We start from the raw sequence: 18,402 nt of genomic DNA on the forward strand, positions 1-18,402 counted from the left end.
CCTTGGCGGTGGGAGTGGCAGGAACGGCTGACCTGCCAGCCGGACCGACACTCCTGGCACTAATTTACCTGCTCAAAAGCCGCGGGGCGCAGGGCCAGCGCGTCCCGATAGGGGGCGCCCGAGGCATCGCCCCCTAAGAGCTTGAGAGCAGCTCCGCCTCCAGGGGGCGCCCGCACCCACGGCCCCGCTGCCAACTTGTTCCGCGGAGTCCAGCTGCTTTTGACGTTTGGCTCCACCAGAGCGCGGATTAGTGTCTGTAAGGTTTAGGGTTCAGAGTCAGATCCCAGCGGGAACCCAGCCCGCCCCTGGCCACGCCTAATCCGCAGCTAATGGCCTCTGTCGGTTCGGTCAGCGTGGCCTGAGTCCTTCTGGTGGGAAAATGCGGGGAGGTGGGAAGAAATGCGATGTGGAACCCAAGGAGTTCTGTGTCTCAGCTTGGCCCCAGAGACCACGATCCAGAGATGGGCGGGGCCTTAGAAATAGGGTCACCGACAAGGGGTCAGAGACAAGTACCAGAAGCAGGTGAAGGGTCAAGGAGCCCCGGAGAGGCAAGCGCGAAAGCAGTAATGTAATAAGGAACTCCGGCGGAGGCCCAAGGCAGGAGGATCAACGGCGGCTCCAAGGAAAGAAGTGGGTCAGAGGGTCCTGAATGCGCTAGGCCCGGGTCACTGGAACTCACAAGAAAGGGCACCGGAAGGAGGGCGAGGGCCCAAGAAGCGAAGGAGGGCGAGGGCCCAAGAAGCAAAGGGGCGCGGTACAGGGGCCAGACATACCTATCGGCATCCTGGAGCCCCAGTTGTGCCACAAGAGCCCGATGTGCAGCCCAGCTGTGCGGCCCTCGAGCTCGAGCTCCAGGAGTGATTTTTAGTCCCAGAGACTGGAGGGCTAAGGGGCACTGGTGACAGGACACCCCAGCCCCTGACCCAGCCCTGGAGATGCGGGTGCTCAGGAAGGGCCGGGCTCTGCGCTGCTCCAGGCTCTGACATCCCGTCAGTCGCCCTCCGCCGTCCCCCACACACGTAAGCACTGAGTCTCTGTCTCTTTGTTCTCGCCGTGTCTCTGACACTTTATCTCATTATCCGCCGGAGGGAGGCGGAGAGCTCGGGACCCCGCAGCCTAATTACAGCCGCGCTTGTCAGCGCAGGAGGCTGGGGAGGTATCAGCTCGGGGCGAAAGCAGGAGGGCCCCCAGAAAGGGGCTTCTCCCTCTCGGTGCTCTGAGGGGCACAGCGGTGGGTGCACAGCTCGCCCCTGCCTGGGCACCACGAGGCTCTGGAGGGGAGAAGTGAGAGAGCTCTGTAGGATGGGCTGCCAGGGCAGCAGTGGGGGAGGCAGGGAGGATGGAGGTTAGCGTGGAGTGGGGAGAGGTGATTAGGGCTGCGCTCCTGGGTCCCTAGGACCCCAGTTTCCCGAAGACGGTGGCAGTGAGCTTTCCCACCCTGACAACATAGCATACACGCGAGTTCATACACCCCAGTTGGTCGCGTAAAGGGAGGCAATCGCTCTACGACGCTTCTGTCTCTGTGTCTTTTTCTCTTTTCTCCTTCAACATCTTTTCTATCTTTCCTCAGCTGTTTCCTTTACTCCATTCTCTTTCTCTCCATCACAGCCAGAGACAGAACGTGGCTTCCTTGGATGGCTAACCCAGGTAGGCAGGGGAAGGAAGTCTCTCTAGCCCCCAAACTTAACCAACTGATTTATTCTATTCTGAGTCAGGTGTAAGATAATGCCCGGCTTCCCTGGCCTCCAAACACTGTTCCAGGCTAATCACAACACAACTTGGAGAAAGCAACTTGAAGAAACCACCCAGGACTAGAGCAGCTGGGGCAGCTTTAGTGCTGTTGGTCTATCTGTCCCCCTGCTGTTCCCACTATACTGTGGATGGAGACAGAACCAGGGCCCCCAAGACCTGCCAGCTCCTGGGTGGCTCTAGGGGTGTCAGGGAAGCATTACAGATGTCCTCATTCTTTCCTGGCCCCTCCTGGTCCCACCTGTGAACACTCCCACCTGCACTTTGCTGGAGGTCTGTCTGCCTGTCCCATGGTGAGTCCTTCCTCCCACTTCCGGATCCCCCTCAGTCAGTCTGTGAGTCAGAGTCTGAGAGGCCTCTCCCTTGGACCAGCCCAAAGCCCAAAGCATGATGATGTCCCATGGGCCAGGGTCTGACCCCTTGGAGTGGAGAATGGATGAGCAGAAATGCCCCTGTTCCCCAACAATTCTCTTCCCAGCGAGCCTGGAACTGCCGTAGAGAGAGAGATTGGGGGCGGGGAAAGTCTGATGAAGCGGCCGGGCTGGGCCAGGCTGGGCTGGGCTGACCCCTCCCCAGAGAGGGGCGGGACCCCAGGAGGAGCAAGGGAGCAGGGACGCTGGAGAGGACCAGACACTGAAGAGGCGACATGGCAGGAACCAGCCTCGGAGCCCGCTTCTACCGGCAGATCAAGAGACATCCCGGGGTGAGTTTGGTCCCAGGAGCCATGATTCTACCTTCTAACTCTCTAGCTGCCCTGGCAACCCCCAAATCTCCCAGTACCCTGCCTCTTGCCTAGTTCCCCCAAAGCTCCTAATATTTCTTCAGGGTGCCCTCAATCCATCCCTGCAATATGCCCTCCGTGTCCCTTGAATCCACCTCAGACAGACTCGCAATAGGTTGAGGGAGACTACGGCAAAAATGTGGTGTGGGAGGCTGCCAGTCCTCCCTCACGGAAGGGAGGGGGCGCCAGACCCGGAGTGGGGGAGCGGGCGGGCCGAGCAGAAAAGCTTGTAAAGGGCGATTGGGAGGGGGCTGCCCCTGAAAGTTCCCTCTGTCTTCCCGCAGCTCATCCCGATGATCGGCTTCATTGGCCTGGGCATGGGCAGCGCTACGCTCTACTTGCTGCGACTCGCGCTGCGCAGCCCCGACGTCTGGTAAAGGCCGGGCTTGGGACGCAGGAAGGGGTCCTGGGTGGGGCAAGATGAGACAGGGACGCACAGGCCTCCCAGGAATGGTGGGAATGAGGGGTCCTCGCGGGAATCCCTAGGCAAGTGGTATCTCGGGGCTGGAGCCCGCTCCTGACCTGCGAGGCCCCCGCCTTCGCTCGGGCCCACCAGACAGCTCACTCCTCGGTGGCTGGCGACTCGGCCCGCTTTGGGCTGCGGAACTAGCACCAATCCCGGCCGCGTTGCCATGGTGACGCCGCTCTGCTGGCCGCCGGTGGCCTTCTGGTACCTCTGTCTCGCCGCCCAAGCGCTGGGGGTGTGGCCGGGTGAGCTGCTGGGGGCGCCTTTGGGGCCGGGGCGGCGCGGAGACCGCAAGCCCCGACAGAGGCGGCGGGAGTGTAGGGTCCTTGAGCACGCAGGAGCACCCACGGCGTTGTCTGATTCGAGGCACATCACTACAACCCCAGCGCCTCGGGATTTCTGCCTGATTCCCACCGCTCTGCTCTATGGGGCTAACCTGGGGTGACAAGGAGCAGGCGGGAGTGTCTGGGCCGGGTTGTCACGTCTGTCACCTGGCCACAGGCTGACAATGCTGACAGCCTTCTTGTCTCACTTGTCAGCACCCGCTAACGTGACCCCTCCCCTCTCAGTCTCTGGGAAATGCCCCCCACCTCCGCGGAAGAGGGGGCGTGCTGGGGCGGGGGCGCAGACCCTGCGGGTGCCCTGAGGCTCCAGAGTCCTAGCTCCCAAAGAGGAAACCCTAACCCTCCCTCTCCCTCTCCACAGCTGGGACCGAAAGAACAACCCGGAGCCCTGGAACCGCCTGAGCCCCAATGACCAGTACAAGGTAACTCCCAGTGGCTTCAGGGTTGCACCTCTGTCCGCTCATCTCTTGGTCCCAGCTGGCGCCTCCTACCCCAGCAAAGGGAGGCCTGGGGCACTTGGTGCAACCCTCCTTTCTCTCCTGTAGTTCCTTGCAGTTTCCACTGACTATAAGAAACTGAAGAAAGACCGACCAGACTTCTAAGCCTGGCTGCAGAGCACGTCAATGTAAACCACCACCAGCCAGCCTACTCATTTCTTCCGCTCTCCACCGTCCACCCCAGGGCACCACTCTAGCCACCCTGTCCAGCTCCTGCTTACACAGGCCAGTTCCCACGAGGAGGGGAGGCAGCTCCACCCCTACCCTCTTCCCTTGCTCCCAGCAGCGGAAGCACCTCTGACCCTCAGCTTCAGTCCCACGAGGGGGGAGGGAAGGGGGAGTTAGGAGGGTAGGCAGTAGCCTGGGCAACCCAAAAGGCCCATGCCAGCCCCCCTGCCCCACGGGCCTCACAGGGTGTGGTGCACACTACGTGTGGAGCATGGCCTACGTGAGAGCCAAGACCAAGCAGAGGCCTTAGTGCCAAGTGACGTGGCGGGCCCCACGTTCGCCCAGGCTCTGGGCACCAGCCCAGGGGCGGTGCTACTTTGGCTCGACTGGGTTCCACCAGGCTCGTCACCGACAGCCCAGCCAGCCTGTGATGAGGCACCTAGGCCCAAGGAGGTGAAGCTCGCTCCTCCCAGTGCCCAAGCCCCCTGCTTCCCGTGCCAATGGGCACCCCCTCCTGCCTCACACCTGGGCCTCCCCCTGCCTTCCCCACCCCTCCCTGCTCCCCTCCGTCCCCTGGGATCAAACAGAAGCAGCCGTGGGCAAAATACAATTTCATTTAACAAATTGAATTTGCTGCGCCTGCTAATCACGTCTGGTGTCGGCTCTGATCAGAGGGAGAGGAGACTGCAGCCCCAGGGGTCCTCGTGGTAGTGGTGGGAGGGAAGGGAGGGACATGCTGAGGGAGACAAATCACCACCTGGCCCAGGGGACCCCTCCCACAGTAACAGAAGCTCAGGGCAGGTCAGCATTTTATTAGATAAAAATGAAAGAAGGGTGCCTACCCACTCCTTCCTCTGGCTCACAAGGGCAACTCCCCCTCCCCAAGAGAGGGCAGGGAGTCTATAACACTGAGATAATGAGAGAGGTCAGGGCAGAAAGCCCCAAGCCTCTTCCTTCTAAGTCTTGTTACAAGGAGAAACCTCCTCAGCTACAAATCCTGGGAAGGGGAACTATACTCGCCTTTTCCCTTAAAGTGGGCGGCCTTCCCCTCCTCCAGCAAAAAATTGGAAGATAGGCAGTTACCCCCACCCCTAACTTGTCCAGGTAGGGGGAAGAGGAATAAACGTCAGTCTGTGCGCTTCATTTCTTAGGTGCCTTCAGTGCTCATCAAAACCAGGCATGGGGAAGGCCTTGGCAAACTGCTCCACCCGTTGCCTGAGGTCAGCCAGCCGATGACTTGTTTCTGGGTCTTTGAGCAGGAAGGATTTGAAATCCTGGAGTTTGGCTAGAGATGGGGGAGAAAAGAAAAGTGGTCAGAGCTCTGGGGAAGGCCATTCGATCAGTTGAAGGAGGGGGGAGACAGTGAATATAAACTGGGTGGGGGCAGGGGAGGGCTTGCCCACTCACCGGTCTTGCTCTTCACCTCCAAGCCGATGTTGACGCCTTCATCTATAAAACCCACAACTTTCCGGAAGTCATCCTCACGGAACTGTCGAGAAGTCAACGCTGGGGCCCCTGGGAGAGAGGCGGGAGAGGATCAGCATGGCCCAAGCCCACCTGGCAGCCACCCTTCCCTGCTGGAACCCAGGTCTCACCCAGCCGCAGGCCCCCAGGTGTGGTGGCACTTCGATCTCCAGGACAGGTGTTCTTGTTGACCGTGATGGATACGAGTTCCAACACCCGTTCAGCTCGAGCCCCATCCAGGCCCTTGGGCCGCAGGTCCACCAGCACTAGGTGGTTGTCAGTGCCACCTGAGGGGGGGACAGTAAGCAGGAAGTACTGAGTCCTGGGCCTCTGCCTGAGGGTACAGAGGCTTTCACCTACCCCCTGGCTCACCAGACACCAGCGAGTAGCCTCGCTCTAGCAGGGCATCAGCCATGGCCCGAGCGTTCTTCAGAATCTGCAGGGAGTACTCCCGGAACGTGGGGGTGCAGGCCTGGAGAGGAGACAGCAGCACTGTCGCCTTAAGCCCTGCCCCTTCTCCCCTCCACCCCCAGCACAGTGTGACCCCATCCCAACCCCTCCCATCCTGGCACCTCCCTTCCATCAGCTCCAACTTCAGTTGGCAAGGTGCAGGGTCTGAACCTGTAGGCCATGCCCCACCCACCCCACAAGAATAGGCTCCCCAACCTGCTTTAGGGCTACAGCCACCGCAGCAATGGCATGGTTGTGGGGGCCCCCCTGCAGGGACGGGAACACAGCAAAGTTGATTCGGTCCTCAAACGTGTAAGGGATCTCCCGGCCCGTCTTGGGGTCCACAGCCCGCACCCCCTTCCGGTAGAAGATGAGTCCTGACCTGTGCAGGAGGTAGGCGGTCAGAAGCTAAGCCGAAAAGAAAGGGCAAGGGGGTGGGGAGAACAGAGGAAGCTGGCTGGCCCAGCCCCACAGGCTCTAGAGTCCAGCACAGTTGTGCTCTGTGTGCTAGACTCCAGGGGCTGAGGGGAGCAGCCCTCACCTCCACCCCCAAACCCCCTGCCGGGGAACTGCCGCCATGGGCAAGAGAAGGAGAACTGTCATAGACAGGGCTTCTGGTGGGAATGAATTCCTCAGATCCAGCCCAACAACGCCCCGGGAGTGAAGGCAGTGAGAGGCAAGGCCTGACCTGGCCCCTCGAAGGGTCTTGTGAGTGGTGGTGGTGACAACATCCGCATGCTCGAAAGGTGAGGGGATCACCTTGGCAGCCACCAGGCCACTGACGTGGGCCATGTCCGCCAGCAGGTGTGCCTTGACCTCATCACACACCTGGGCAGGTAGAGAGACAGGCCTCAGCCTGGGGAGGGCCCAGACAGGCCTGCCCAAGGCTGCCCCTCCTCCAAAACCCCCCACCAGCCCTTAGGGAGGGGCAGGTACTCCAGCCCTCCACTCACCTCTCGCATGCGGGCATAGTCGATGAGGCGAGCATAGGCACTGGTACCAGCTATGATGAGTCGAGGTCGGAAGAGCCGAGCAGTGAGTGCCAGCTGGTCATAGTCAATGAGGCCGGTTTTGGGCTGGACAGACAGACAAAAAGCTAAAGCCCTAAGAAGAAAGCAGGGCAGCTCCTCACAGCTCCCTCCCCACACCCTAGAGCACTCACATTCAGCTTATAGGGCATAGACTCGAAGAAGATGGATGTAGCTGAGATCCGCTTAACATCAGACATGTAGCCATGGGTGAGACTGGGAGGGGAGGAGAGGAAGTAGGCAGGTTCAGAGTGGAATAACTCTCAGACTTAGCCACTCCCTTCCTGCCCCACTCCAAAGGCCGGGGTCCCTGGAACACTGCTCCTAGCAGGCACCACCCTCATGGCTCTGGGCACCGCTTTCTGGGGTCTTATCTTCCTCATTCACTGGAACTTGCAGGACTGGGAGAGCCCTGTTTCATCCGCATGGAACACAGTAGGTGTTCAACAAATTACTCTTCTCCCACGCCCATACTGCCTACAAGCCCATCACCCACCCCATCTATACTCACTGGCCCCCATCAGGCAGGTCCAGCCCCATGATTCGGTCATGAGGCTGCAGAAGGGCTGTGTAGGCAGCCAGGTTGGCTGGGGACCCCGAGTAGGGCTGGACATTGACTCCCCACTGAGCAGGATCCAGGTCAAAGGCCTCCAAGGCCCGGCGCTGACACAGCAGCTCGATTTCATCCACTACCTCTGCTCCTCCATAGTACCTGCAATGGGAGGGGAGTAGATCAGGGCACAGAGAAGGGGTTCCACCATCCCCCTGGACCAGCAGCAAAGGACTGGGAAGGCCACTTCTCTATGCACACTAGGAAGGTACAGGCAGGTGTCCCCCACTGGGATCACCATCCCTGAGGCTGTCCTCCAGCCTTCTGGTGCCTAGCCCTCACCTCTTGCCAGGATAACCCTCCGAGTACTTGTTGTTCAGACAGGACCCCAGGGCCTCCAGCGCAGCTCGGCTGCAGAAGTTCTGGGGTGGGGGAGGGGGCAATGTCAGAAGGTATTGAGCCCCCTTCCCTGGATCCCACAGCCCCATCGTGCCAGAGCCCAGGCTGCAGGGAGGAGCCGGGTTCTACAGAAAGCTCTGTTCATTTAGGATTCCATGCCAGGCCTGGGGCAGGCCCAGAGCAGCATCCTCAGAAACCCAGCTGCTGTGACAGGTGTCTCCAGCAAGGTCACCTGTCCAGTTGAACCTGTGCTTCCAAGCTTCTCTTTCCTCTTGGGATGGAAGAGGGACCAGAATAAACTATAGGAGCCCCGGGAGGCTCTGGAAGCTTTCTAATGCCCCATCCCATAAGCCAGACTGGCCCTGCCTTTGCTTCAGAGGTCAGTAAGAAGAGAGGAAGATGAGGTCCAGCAGGAAGGCCCTGAGTCTGAAAGGGAGAGCTGGAGAAATAGCAGGAAGATGACCTGTTACTTGCAGCACCCACGGTGGCCTAAGCCCTGGCCCCTCTCCCAGGCCCCACCTCTGAAGCAATGAGCTCCAGGCCACGACACTGCCTGTCCTTCTCTCTCCGTAGCAGCTCCCACATCTCAGGGTCACTGTCCGATAGACTCTCCTGGCCTGACCAGCCCTTGGTTGCTTCTCCAGTCTGGGTCTGGGCTGCCTCGCTGTGCTGGCACCGTATGGCCATCCTGACCAGCCGACCACATCTCCGCATTGGCTGGGGGAGGAAAAGACAGGGTCAAAGAAAAAGTGCCCAGACAAAAACAGTCAACAACCCTCAGCCACGCTTATCAGGACCTCAGGCTCCATATCCAGCAGCCAGTTGTCTCGTCGGTCTGTTCTAGTTCTCACCACTCCCACCTCCACCTTCAAAAGCCAGTTCTAGAGCCAAGGTTGAGATCAATGTCCAGGGGGTGGTTCTGATTCGGTCCATTCACCTCACCTCAGACTCTCCCTCCACCTCTGCCCTTGAACCACTCTGCAAAGCCTCGGGCAAAGTCTGTCCTCTAGAAGCCTATGTCTCTGGAACTCAGGGGCAGTCCCCACCCACAGAAACACATGGTCTTCCTGCAGAGCCTTCAAAAAGTGATACCCCAGTCAGGGTGGGAGGCAACCAAACTGGCAAGAGTTAGGGCAACGAGCTGGTGGTTTCCTGAGCAACGGAGGTGGCAGGGTAGACCTTCAGCAGCCCCTGGGGAAGAGGTGTGTGTACGGGGTTGGGGGTGGACTGCTGGCAGGGAAGCCAAAACCCACATCTTGTCTTTTGTGCTCCCCACTCTTTCCACCTCCTTCCAGCCCACAGAGCCGCGGGACCCCGATACAAGCAAGGGTGACCAGCTGCATCATTTGCATGGCTCAGAGCTCGCAGGAAAGACTTAGCTCGCCGGTCCAGGCCAGGAACCCGCTCGCTGGCCAGCACAGGGTCCACAGTTCTCTTCCCTAATGCCACGTCAAATGGGCGGTCACAAGGCCTTGGGGCATCTGGTTACCGGAATGGAGAGGGGCCCCAATCACCCCGCGTGCGCCGGGGGTCTCAGGGACCCCCTAGTTGCACATTCTCTCTCCCCTCCCGCTCTCCCCTCCCGGAGGACCCAGACCACGTGCGTTTAAAAGCCAAGAGAACCCAAGTTTGTGAATAGTTAACTAGGATACGAGGGGAGCTTACTTCCTACTAGTCACCCAGCCTCCGGAGCCCCATTCTTACCCGAGTCGCCCAGAGCAAAGAGAAGAGCAACATCGCAACCGGAGATGAAGGTCGCAGCAGGTCCAGGCACCAACTCCGGCCGGGGAAAACGAGGGGCTGGAAGAAGACTGATCGGAGAGCGCATGCGCGAAAAGAGCTGCTGGGAAGCCACAGAATTAGGGCGGGGTCTACGCATGCGTACGGTGGACGCTTTATGGTCTTCTGGGAATTGTAGGTTTTTTTTTTTTTTTTTTTCCCTCTTCTTCACTTTCGTTTCCCGTCTGTAGCCCCGGGGTCAGAAGCTTTTGCCTGAAAGAAAAGAGATCCAGTGCCGCCGCATCTCCTCGTTGTCCTGAAGCTCTTCAAGGTTTTCTTTCTTTTTTTTTTTTTCCTGTCTGTTGTCCAGACAGCAACAATTTATTGGGTGTCTACTGAGTGAACCTAGCATTATTAGGCTCTCTGGGAAATACAACGACTCCTATACAAGCTGAAGAGCCCTGTTGCACTGGAAAGCACCCTGGTTTGGAAGAGTGAGAGACCCAAGTTCAAGTTCCAGCTCTGGGACTAACTAGCAAATTAGCCTATTTGAGCTGCATTTTCCTCACTTATAAATCAATAATAAAATAACATGTGGGAATTATATGAGGCTGTATGTAAACATGCTCTTGGATGGATCATCCCCCCCCCCCCCCCCCCCCCAAACCCCCCCCCCCCCGGCCCCCTTCCCACCTCTTTCCCTGGGACATCCGGGAGCTGACTGAGGTGCTCCCTCCTTTCCTTGCACTTGTTGAATTTTGTTACCAATTCATTCTTGCTGCTCCAGGAATCACGGAGCTCTCTTTGTATCCTAGGGCTATAGATCCTTGGAGCTGGAAGGGATCTTCCTTGTAGCCTGACTTCATCTGGACTCATCCTTTAGGGGAGGGACTCATCGATCCCTCCAGGAGTAGGTTCCCAAACCTGGACATCAGAATTGGCTGGGAAATGTGATATAAATATGAGTGGGGAGCCTTTCCTCAGAGGTTCTAATTCAATGGATCATAAAGAATGGGCATTTGCCCACTCACGCTGAAACACAACAAAACCTCTCCTTAGTGATTCTAATAAGCAGTGAATTTGAGAACCGCTGCCTTACGACATTACAATTCATTCATTCAGCAGACACATTGCGCCCCTTCACCATGCTAGGCATGCCATAGCTGTGGAAATATCAGAATAGGTCACTGACTGCCGGTCCATCAAGAGGTGAACAACAAATGCAATTACAGGCAGAGGCACCTTACTCTGCTCCCAGATGCCCAGATGTCCTAAGAGCAGGGGGAGGAAGAGGAGAGGATGGTGATTGGAGGAGATAGGTTTGTGAGTCAAAGGGGGAGGACAATCCGTCACAAAGCCTATTCACTTGCAAAGTCTCATTTAATCTCCAGAACATGCTATTTTATTATTGCTTTACAAGGGAGGAAACTGAGGCCCAGATGGGCTAACTTGCTAATTCCAGTCATTCCCACTTGGTTCTCATATCAGGCCTCAGAAGTCCCCCTTAGTTAGCTCTAACCTCCTTCCCTCCCACTCTAGCCTCAGGTGCTTTCAGCTTTTTCCAGTAATAAGCTTGGTGTTGGGAGTCTGCCGGGTTCCTCTCCTTCTTGTAATCTCTGACCCAGAACCACTTCCCACCTTCCTCTTCCTTTCAGTTGATCCTGTTATCCATCCATCCATCACCTATTTATTTTCCCCATACTGACTTTTCACTCCCAGGTGTGTCTGGGTGAGACTCACCTCCGACTCAGTTTCCCGCTGGAGCCAGTGGGCAATCCTCCGGAGAACACTGCTCTCTTCCAGTTTTACTTTGACCCAGGACTCAAGGCGAAGGAAGGCTGAGGACGAGATGTCGTTCTGTGCCTCAGCTAGTCTGTACCTCCTCCCTCGCCCCAGTCAGGGGTCCCGAGGGGAGGCGGGGGGTGGTGGGGCTGAGCTTGAGAACTGCTAATGAAGCCGCAGCCAATTAACGCCCGGGCCAGGGCTGGGGGCGGATAAAATTAGCAGCTGTGTCGACAGGAGTGAGCTGGAGGCGGGGTGGGTGGGGAGGGTGGGCAGCTGGCTGAAGGGGCCCTTGTTTGCGTTTGCAGACGGCACGCAGCAGCGACGCTGCTGGGCTCTCCAAACTCGCGCTCGTCCCTTCCCCCACCCCCTCGTCTCAGGCCTCCCTGCCTCTCTCCCTCCCTCCCCCAACCGTCTGCAAACTCAGCGCCCACGGAATTAGGAAGGAAAAGGAAGATCGATGACTCCAGATGCCGAAAACACCGTTCCCCCTCCCCCCGCCCCACCTGCCGCCTCCCGCCAACCCCGCGGAGCTTAGCAGGTTGTCAGCGCTCTGCCTACGCTGTCCCTTACATCTCCATCCCATTCAAGGCCTTATACCTCCTCCCCCAAAATAGCCCGCTGGTGGTCCGCTGTCAGGTCTAATCCCCATCCTATTTTCGGCAGCTTCACTTCACCCACCTCTGGGAGGAAAATTCCCACCTCAGGCAGGGCTCCAACCCCCAAGGGTCGTCCTCATCTGTATCTGATCTGGTCTTGGATGACCTCCAAGGTGCTAGCTCCGTCAATATTTGCCTCAGTTTCCCCACGAGCCGCCGAGGAAGGAGGCCCTGGCCAGATCTCTGCCAGACATAAACCCACACCATCACCACCCACTTCCCTACAAAGGTCTCACACAGACGCGTATTGGATTTCACTTTATTTTGTTCCCTTTCCCGTCTGTTTTGGTGTAGGAAAAAAAAAAAACATCACCGAGAGGAAGCAGCCAGAAAGGTGGAGCAGGATGGCAAGGACCGGAGGGAGGCGGGCGGAGGGCAGGGGCCGGGTCGATCGCCTATGCCCAGGAGTTCTGCTTCCGCTACCCTAATTATTGGGGTTTCGGGGAAAGGGGGACAGGCATACGGCAAGCAGAGGGGATGGGAATAGGCCACGGTTTATAGGCCTTTATGGTCTTTACGTGGGTACAGGGTGGAAGACAAGTACCTGGGGGTAAGAAAGTCAGGGTGGGATGAGGGTGCCAGGCCAGGCGTTATTAAAGCTGCGGACAAGGGGAGTATCCAGCCCAGCGCCAGGGCGTAAAGAGGACCCAATGTGGACGCAGGAGACGCTGGGACCGCCTCCAAGCCCCGCCTATTCTGGGGCTGCGCTCTTGCTCCTCCACTTTGGGCTGTAGCCAAGGGGGCTACCCCCAGCCTCGTGGGCACTCCCAGTAAGGAAAAGGGGACCCGCGCAGACTGATGGTCCCCGGGAGGGCTGTTCCTCTCCGCCCCAGAGTAGAAAGGGTGGACGCGGCCACAGGAGCTGCGGGGTACGGGGAGAGGTCCCACTTAGGGAGTCCGGGATTTCGCGGGAAGCTCACGGCCCGGGCGAGGGCGGGGCGCGCTATCCAAAGTAGGGGTGCTCGCTCTGGAAGTTATAGTCTGGGCACACCTTCTGCACCAGTTTGTAGTCAAAGCTGAGGAAGGAGACGAAAATGCAGATGACTTTGAAGGGCTTGGCACAGAGCCAGGCGGCCTGGCTCTGCGTATGCTCGGTGAAGCACACCTGCGATGGGTCGTACAGGCACGGGCGGTGCTTGCGAGCGCGGTTCGTCTTCTCATACTCCACGTGGCAGTTGAAAGCGCGTGACTCTTTGGTCCCGGGCACTCCCAGCGCGCCCCCAAGCGGACCCGCCAGCGCGCCCCCGAGGGTGCCCCCTAGCCCCGACCCCGCGGCCGCTAGCCCCAGCGGAGGCCCCAGCGCAGGGAGCACCCCCTCCAGGGCCAGCGTAGACTGCAGAGGGTGGGGGCCGGGCCCCGGCAGCCAGACGCCCCCAAACTCGACACGCTTGGAGGGCGGCACGATGCTGACGCTGAGGTTGCCCAGGCTGGACGAGTTGTGGCGGAAGTACACGCTGAAGGTACCGTTCACGTGGTCAACTATCTTACCCGTCACCAGCAGCGAGAACTTGAGAGTGTGCACCCGGAAGTAGAAGTCCCCCCAGCCGAAAATCTTTCTGGCGCGGGCCGCTTTGATAGACGGCTTTCTCTTGGTGCGCTGCACGGGGGCCCCCGCCACCCCAGCCCGGGCCAGTGTCCGGGTGTGGTTAGCCGGCCAGGCCCAGCTCCAGGCACGGGCGGTGCCCAGGCCGTCGTTGGACCTCGGCGGCGCCGGGAGCCGATGGCCAGGGGCTCCCTCTCCGGCCGTGGCCGGGCCCAGCTCCAGGTACTGCGGCCTCCCGGACTCTGGTATCTGGGCACTGACGGCCTGTGGACGAAGAAAGAGGAAAAGAGAGCCGCTGGGGTTGTCTGGGGCCGCCCGCCAGGGCCACGCCTGTCCCTCTCCACAGCTGCTAGGAAACCAAATGGAATCGGGCCGCCCGGAGCAGTTGCTCAGGGAGTGCGCATTTGAGTGGGCCTGCAGCCCTTTCAAGCTGTGTGGTCTCGCCTCAATTTCTACATCTGTGAAATGACACTGAGAATCCTTGTGTTCTCAGAACTCTGATGAGGGCTGAGAAAGCCAAAAAGGCCAAAGCCAATGTGGGTTTGAATAGGGAGTGGAGCTGTGGACTCGGGCTTGGTCGGGAGTAATGGGCCAGGGAGAAGCTGGACTCCGGCAAAGGGAGGCCATGACCACTGTCAATGTCCAGCATCAAGAAAGAGTGAGACCTCCCGACACTTTTGCCAAGACCAGGGTCCTCACCCGGGCCTCAGCCTCTACTCCCTTGTGTGGAGAAGCAAGGGAAACCAATGGAGCTGCAGAGAGCAGCGGAGAGTCCGGGTGCTCTGGTTGAGGCTTGGGAGCTACGTGGGCACCCCTCTCTGCCTCCAGCACTCCTGCTGTGGGGGAGGCCGCCTGGTGGTCTCCCTGGGCTGGGAGCGTGCTGGAAGACCACCCCCTGCCTGCCCCTACCCGTCTCCGTGTGTCTCAGGTGGCCACGGATCTGGGAGACAGCATGGGGGAGTACAAGATGGATCCAGAGGCGAGAGCTGCCCAGGCAGGCCCGGGCCATCAATTATCTGGGGCGGAGCGGGGGTGTGTGTGGGTGTGTGGGGTGGTGGCCGGGAGTGAAGGAGACGCGAGAGAGCGAGAGGAAGAAATATGGAGATGCTGCTCCAGCGAGGAGAGGGAGAGGAGCTGTGCATGTCAGAGTGTGTCAGTCAGACTGTGCTAGCTGTGGCCATTCAGTGTGGCCCTTACTGCGTGTGGGTTCGGCTTGGGGGGCAGGGAGTACTGCGTGTGTCAGTCTGGGGTGGTTGTATTTCTGTTAGCCTGAGAGGGTTGTACATATGTGCCTGCCTGCCTGGAGTGATGACTCTGTGTGTGTGTGTGTGTGTGTGTGTGTGTGTGCGTGCGTGTGCTCGTCTCAACCTATGCTGATGGGTGTGTATGTGTCTGCCTGTGCATGGTGGTTGTGTGTGTGTGTGTACCTGTATGCCCCTGTGTATCAGTCTGAGGAGGCTGTGCTATGTGTGTCTGCCTGCTTGTGGTGGCCGCATGTCTGTTGTACTAGTCTGTGATGGCTATGTATAGGTGTCCGGGTTGCATATGTGCTTGGGTTGGCTGTGTCTGTCTGTCTGTGTGTGTTGATCTGAGTGAGGCTGTGTTTCAGTTTGTGGTAGTTGCATCTGTGTGGCTGGTGTAGTTGTATGCCTGGATTGGCTGTATATCTAAGGGTGGCTGTGTGTGATTCACTGAGGGTGTCACTTTCCCTGTGTGAGCTCCTATCATCCTCTGTGCATGTGTCAAGCTCTTCCCCAAGGGTGTGTGTCAGTGTGTCCACGATGATATGACAACTGTGGTCTCATTCTGTTCCCCTGGGGGGTGCATATGTGTGAGTTGTATATGAATGGTCTGGGGAGGGGGTGTCCCCCACTGGCCTGCAGGGTGAGCTTTGGGTAGGTAAAGAGGCCAGGCGGCATGGGTGTCCCCCTCTGTTTGCATACACCATGTGTCCACAAGGGACAGGAATGGCAGAGTCAAGCTGCTGGGCTAGAATCTCCACCGCCTGGTCCCCATTCCCGCAGCTCTGCGATCCCGGGTTATTAATGCCGCTGCCACCCGCTCATCATACATATTTATCGCCCCCCTCATTCCTCCTCCCGTCCATCTCTCCTCCCAGCTCAGGTGAGGGGGGCGGGAGCATCAAGAGTGATTGACTCAGACTGACAAGCTTGAGCAGGCAGCTAACCCCCGGAGGGTGGGCCTGAGAGGGGCTGAGGGGAAGGGGTCCAGGGCCACGGGGGAGGGGAGAGGGCCTTCCAGGAGGAGGGAGCAAGGCCCCAGGAGGTGGGCTTAGAGAGGGCAGGGCCTGAGCCCTGGAGGAGGGAGTGTGTGAAGCTTCCAGGGGAAGTCAAAGAATGGTTGGGGGCGTGTCGTTTGAACTCTGACACCTAATCTCCTCACCCCTCTGGGCCCAACCACTAGCTCTTTCCAGGGCATCCAGCGGCCCTCAAGCCTGCTTTTATGACCCCGAATGCCTCTGAGCTATCCCCTCCCAGCACACCCCAGCAGCACCATAAGTCCTGCACCCAGTGCAGGACCTGTCGACTGCTTCAGTCCAGCGACTCCTCCCAGGCAGGGGCTGGGAGAGGCAAGGCGCTTTGGCTGGGCTGTGAGGGGTGCCAGGTGTCCCCCCACTCTGATCCCAAAGTGCTGCCTGCGTTTCTCTGATCCTGGCAAATCCCTGGGCTTTGGGCGCCCGCGCCCCCCACCCGCTGCTGCACACAGCCAAGATAAAAGGCAAGAGGTGCGGGGCTGGGGCGGTGGGCGGCCGGAGCCACCCTGTGCGGAGAGCTCAGTCAGGGAGGGGTGAGAGTCTTCGAGGAAACGAGCCGAGAAATGGGAACATGGAATCAAATCAAATCAAATCCTCCCTCTGGCTTCCTTGCCCGCACGCTCGCTCTCCCTCTCTTGCTCTCCCTCTCCCTCTCCCTCTCACTGTTTATCCATCTCTCTCTCTCTCTCCCTCTCTCCGTCTCTTTTTGTCTCTGTCTCTTCCTCACTCTGTCTCTAATTTTCTCCTTCTGTGATTCTGCTTTTCTCTCTGTTTCTGTCTGTCTGTCTAACTGTGGTACTTTCCCTCTATCCTTCAGATTGTCTCCAACCGTGGGTGGGGTTGGGAGGGAGGGGAAAGCAAGGTGATAGGGGAGTCCGTCTTTGCCTAGAATCCACGGTGCTGTCCCTCCCCCTCTACGAATGAGAGTGGGAGCAGGGTGTTGTCTGAGGAAGGGTCCCCCTCACTTCAGAGCTGGTTTAATTAAGATAATTGGGTGCAGTGACATTTGCGGAGGGGAGAGGCTAGCCTGGTTGTCGGCTTAGGGGGGCAGGAGGGAGTGGGAGGGTGAGGATGGGGGTGCGCTTCACCAGACGCCTCCGGGCCCTGGCGGGGCGGGAGCCGAGCCAGGAGTGCTTTGCCCCCAAGGCAGCGAGCCCACGCATCGGAGGGGAGTTGAGGCTGCCTTTTGCTGCTGAACAAACTCCACTGGGGTGGGGGTGGGGGCTCTTTTGGGACGGGACCGCTGGGAATGCGGGAGGATCAGGCTGTCGGCCCCCCAGCCGCATTGCAGGGCACACCTCCCCCAGGCCTCCAGACCTGTTGGTGGCTTCTCTCCTGCTGTGTGGGTCAGGCGGGGTGGTTCAGGATTCTGACTGGGGGAGGGGACGGCACCCTGTGGTTGGGGAGGTGGAGCGCTCCAGGCCTGGGCTGGGGAAGGAGAGGGAATAGCGTACTGAACCCTTGCACCTAGAAAGAGGTGCGGGCACCGCAGTCAGGGCGGGTGAAATAGCCAGGGTCTGGCTGGGAACCAGGGATAGAGACGGGGGTGAGGACAGAGGTGGGGTGGACTGGACAGGCTGGGGTGAAGACTGGGACAGAGATGGAGGGGGACTGAGCAGGCACAGGTATATGGTGCAGAGATAAGGATGGAACAAGGACAGGCATTGGAACAGGGATGAAGAGATCAGAAATGGTGGACAGGCATTGGGCAGAGACTTGGATGCAGATGGGATAGGGGCCAGGAGAATGAAGATGGGGGAACAGAACAAGGTGGGAACTAAAATGGGGATGGAGGAAGACAGGGATGGTGGATGAGGGATGGGCATTGGGGAAGATGACAGTGGGGTAGGGACCGGGAGATGGGGGTGGGAACAGAAACGGGGGATGGGAAATGGTTATTGGGCAGAGACAGGGATACTGAGGGATGTAGGGACCCAGGGGATGGAGTTGGGGATGGGGAATGTGAATGGGGACTAGAATGGGGAATGCGGGACAAGGAAGGAGATAAGAGACAGGGAGACAGGAGCTGAGGACAGGTATGGGAGACAAGTCAGAGGAAAAGGCAGAAGACCGGCAGGATCAGGCTATGGGAGGGGGCCAGGCAGGTGGAGGCGAAGATACCTCCTTCCAGACCCTACTATAGCTATAGCGTGAGGGGGCGGGGATCGCCGGTGGGGCGGGCTCTGCCCTTGGGCAGGGCGCCTCCTCCCCCTCAGCCCCGCCTGCCCGCCTGCTCGTGGCCTGCAGCGCAAGGCTCACCGTTATCTGAATTTTGATTTTATTTTATTTTATTTTATTTCCCTGCTTCCCAGAGCCGGCGCAGTCCCCCCGGGAACGGCCGCCCCCCGCCCCCAGCCCTGCGCCTCACTTTATTATTGCAATAAATGTGCCTATAAAGGCGCGGGCTCCGGGGCGCGGTGGGGGGGTGGGAGCCGCGGAGCTGGGATGTAATTTCCCGAAGCTGGAGCCGGAGGGGGAGTGGGCGGGGTGGAGGTGGAGGAGGGGTAGGCGAGGGGAAGGGGGAGGCT

The 18,402-nt window shown here is 59.0% G+C and overlaps 3 protein-coding genes across 3 annotated transcripts in view; 1 reads left to right on the forward strand and 2 right to left on the reverse strand.

Annotated features, from left to right (window-relative positions):
* Positions 1–987: 987 nt before the first annotated feature.
* Positions 988–5,148, forward strand: COXFA4L2 (cytochrome c oxidase hypoxia associated subunit FA4L2). The gene is made up of 6 exons (XM_024737015.1): positions 988–1,019; positions 1,609–2,042; positions 2,228–2,452; positions 2,815–2,903; positions 3,702–3,762; positions 3,886–5,148. The coding sequence occupies exons 3-6, from the start codon at positions 2,396–2,398 to the stop codon at positions 3,940–3,942; spliced, it is 264 nt and encodes an 87-aa protein (XP_024592783.1). The 5' UTR covers positions 988–1,019; positions 1,609–2,042; positions 2,228–2,395; the 3' UTR covers positions 3,943–5,148.
* Positions 4,803–9,728, reverse strand: SHMT2 (serine hydroxymethyltransferase 2). The gene is made up of 12 exons (XM_024737014.1): positions 9,601–9,728; positions 8,416–8,613; positions 7,840–7,919; positions 7,459–7,659; positions 7,082–7,163; positions 6,873–6,995; positions 6,608–6,747; positions 6,136–6,301; positions 5,842–5,941; positions 5,601–5,756; positions 5,413–5,520; positions 4,803–5,290 (listed from the first exon to the last, which is right to left on the reverse strand). Exons 1-12 carry the CDS (start codon positions 9,631–9,633, stop codon positions 5,163–5,165), a joined length of 1,515 nt encoding a protein of 504 aa, XP_024592782.1. The 5' UTR covers positions 9,634–9,728; the 3' UTR covers positions 4,803–5,162.
* Positions 9,729–12,333: 2,605 nt separating this feature from the next.
* Positions 12,334–18,402, reverse strand: part of NXPH4 (neurexophilin 4) — a 10,268-nt gene continuing 4,199 nt past the window's right edge. The window contains exon 5 of the mRNA XM_024736393.1: positions 12,334–13,863. Within this exon, the coding sequence (XP_024592161.1) occupies positions 13,000–13,863 (864 nt within the window). The 3' untranslated portion in view covers positions 12,334–12,999. The remainder of the gene's footprint in view (positions 13,864–18,402) is intronic.

This window comes from Neophocaena asiaeorientalis, unplaced genomic scaffold, assembly GCF_003031525.2.
Source record: "Neophocaena asiaeorientalis asiaeorientalis breed wild unplaced genomic scaffold, Neophocaena_asiaeorientalis_V1.1 scaffold134, whole genome shotgun sequence".
NCBI classification, from domain to species: Eukaryota; Metazoa; Chordata; class Mammalia; order Artiodactyla; family Phocoenidae; genus Neophocaena; species Neophocaena asiaeorientalis.

Bases quoted from the DNA above. Each gene is read 5' to 3' on its own strand.
- COXFA4L2 (XM_024737015.1), top strand. From the start codon at position 2,396: ATGGCAGGAACCAGCCTCGGAGCCCGCTTCTACCGGCAGATCAAGAGA. The intron at 2,904-3,701 runs GTAAAGGCCGGG...CCCTCTCCACAG, and splicing joins CTGCGCAGCCCCGACGTCTG to CTGGGACCGAAAGAACAACC. The intron at 3,763-3,885 runs GTAACTCCCAGT...TCTCTCCTGTAG, and splicing joins GCCCCAATGACCAGTACAAG to TTCCTTGCAGTTTCCACTGA.
- SHMT2 (XM_024737014.1), bottom strand. From the start codon at position 9,633: ATGTTGCTCTTCTCTTTGCTCTGGGCGACTCGG. The intron at 7,920-8,415 runs GTGGGGCCTGGG...CCCCCACCCCAG, and splicing joins TGGAGCTCATTGCTTCAGAG to AACTTCTGCAGCCGAGCTGC. The intron at 7,660-7,839 runs GTGAGGGCTAGG...CTCCCATTGCAG, and splicing joins GAGGGTTATCCTGGCAAGAG to GTACTATGGAGGAGCAGAGG.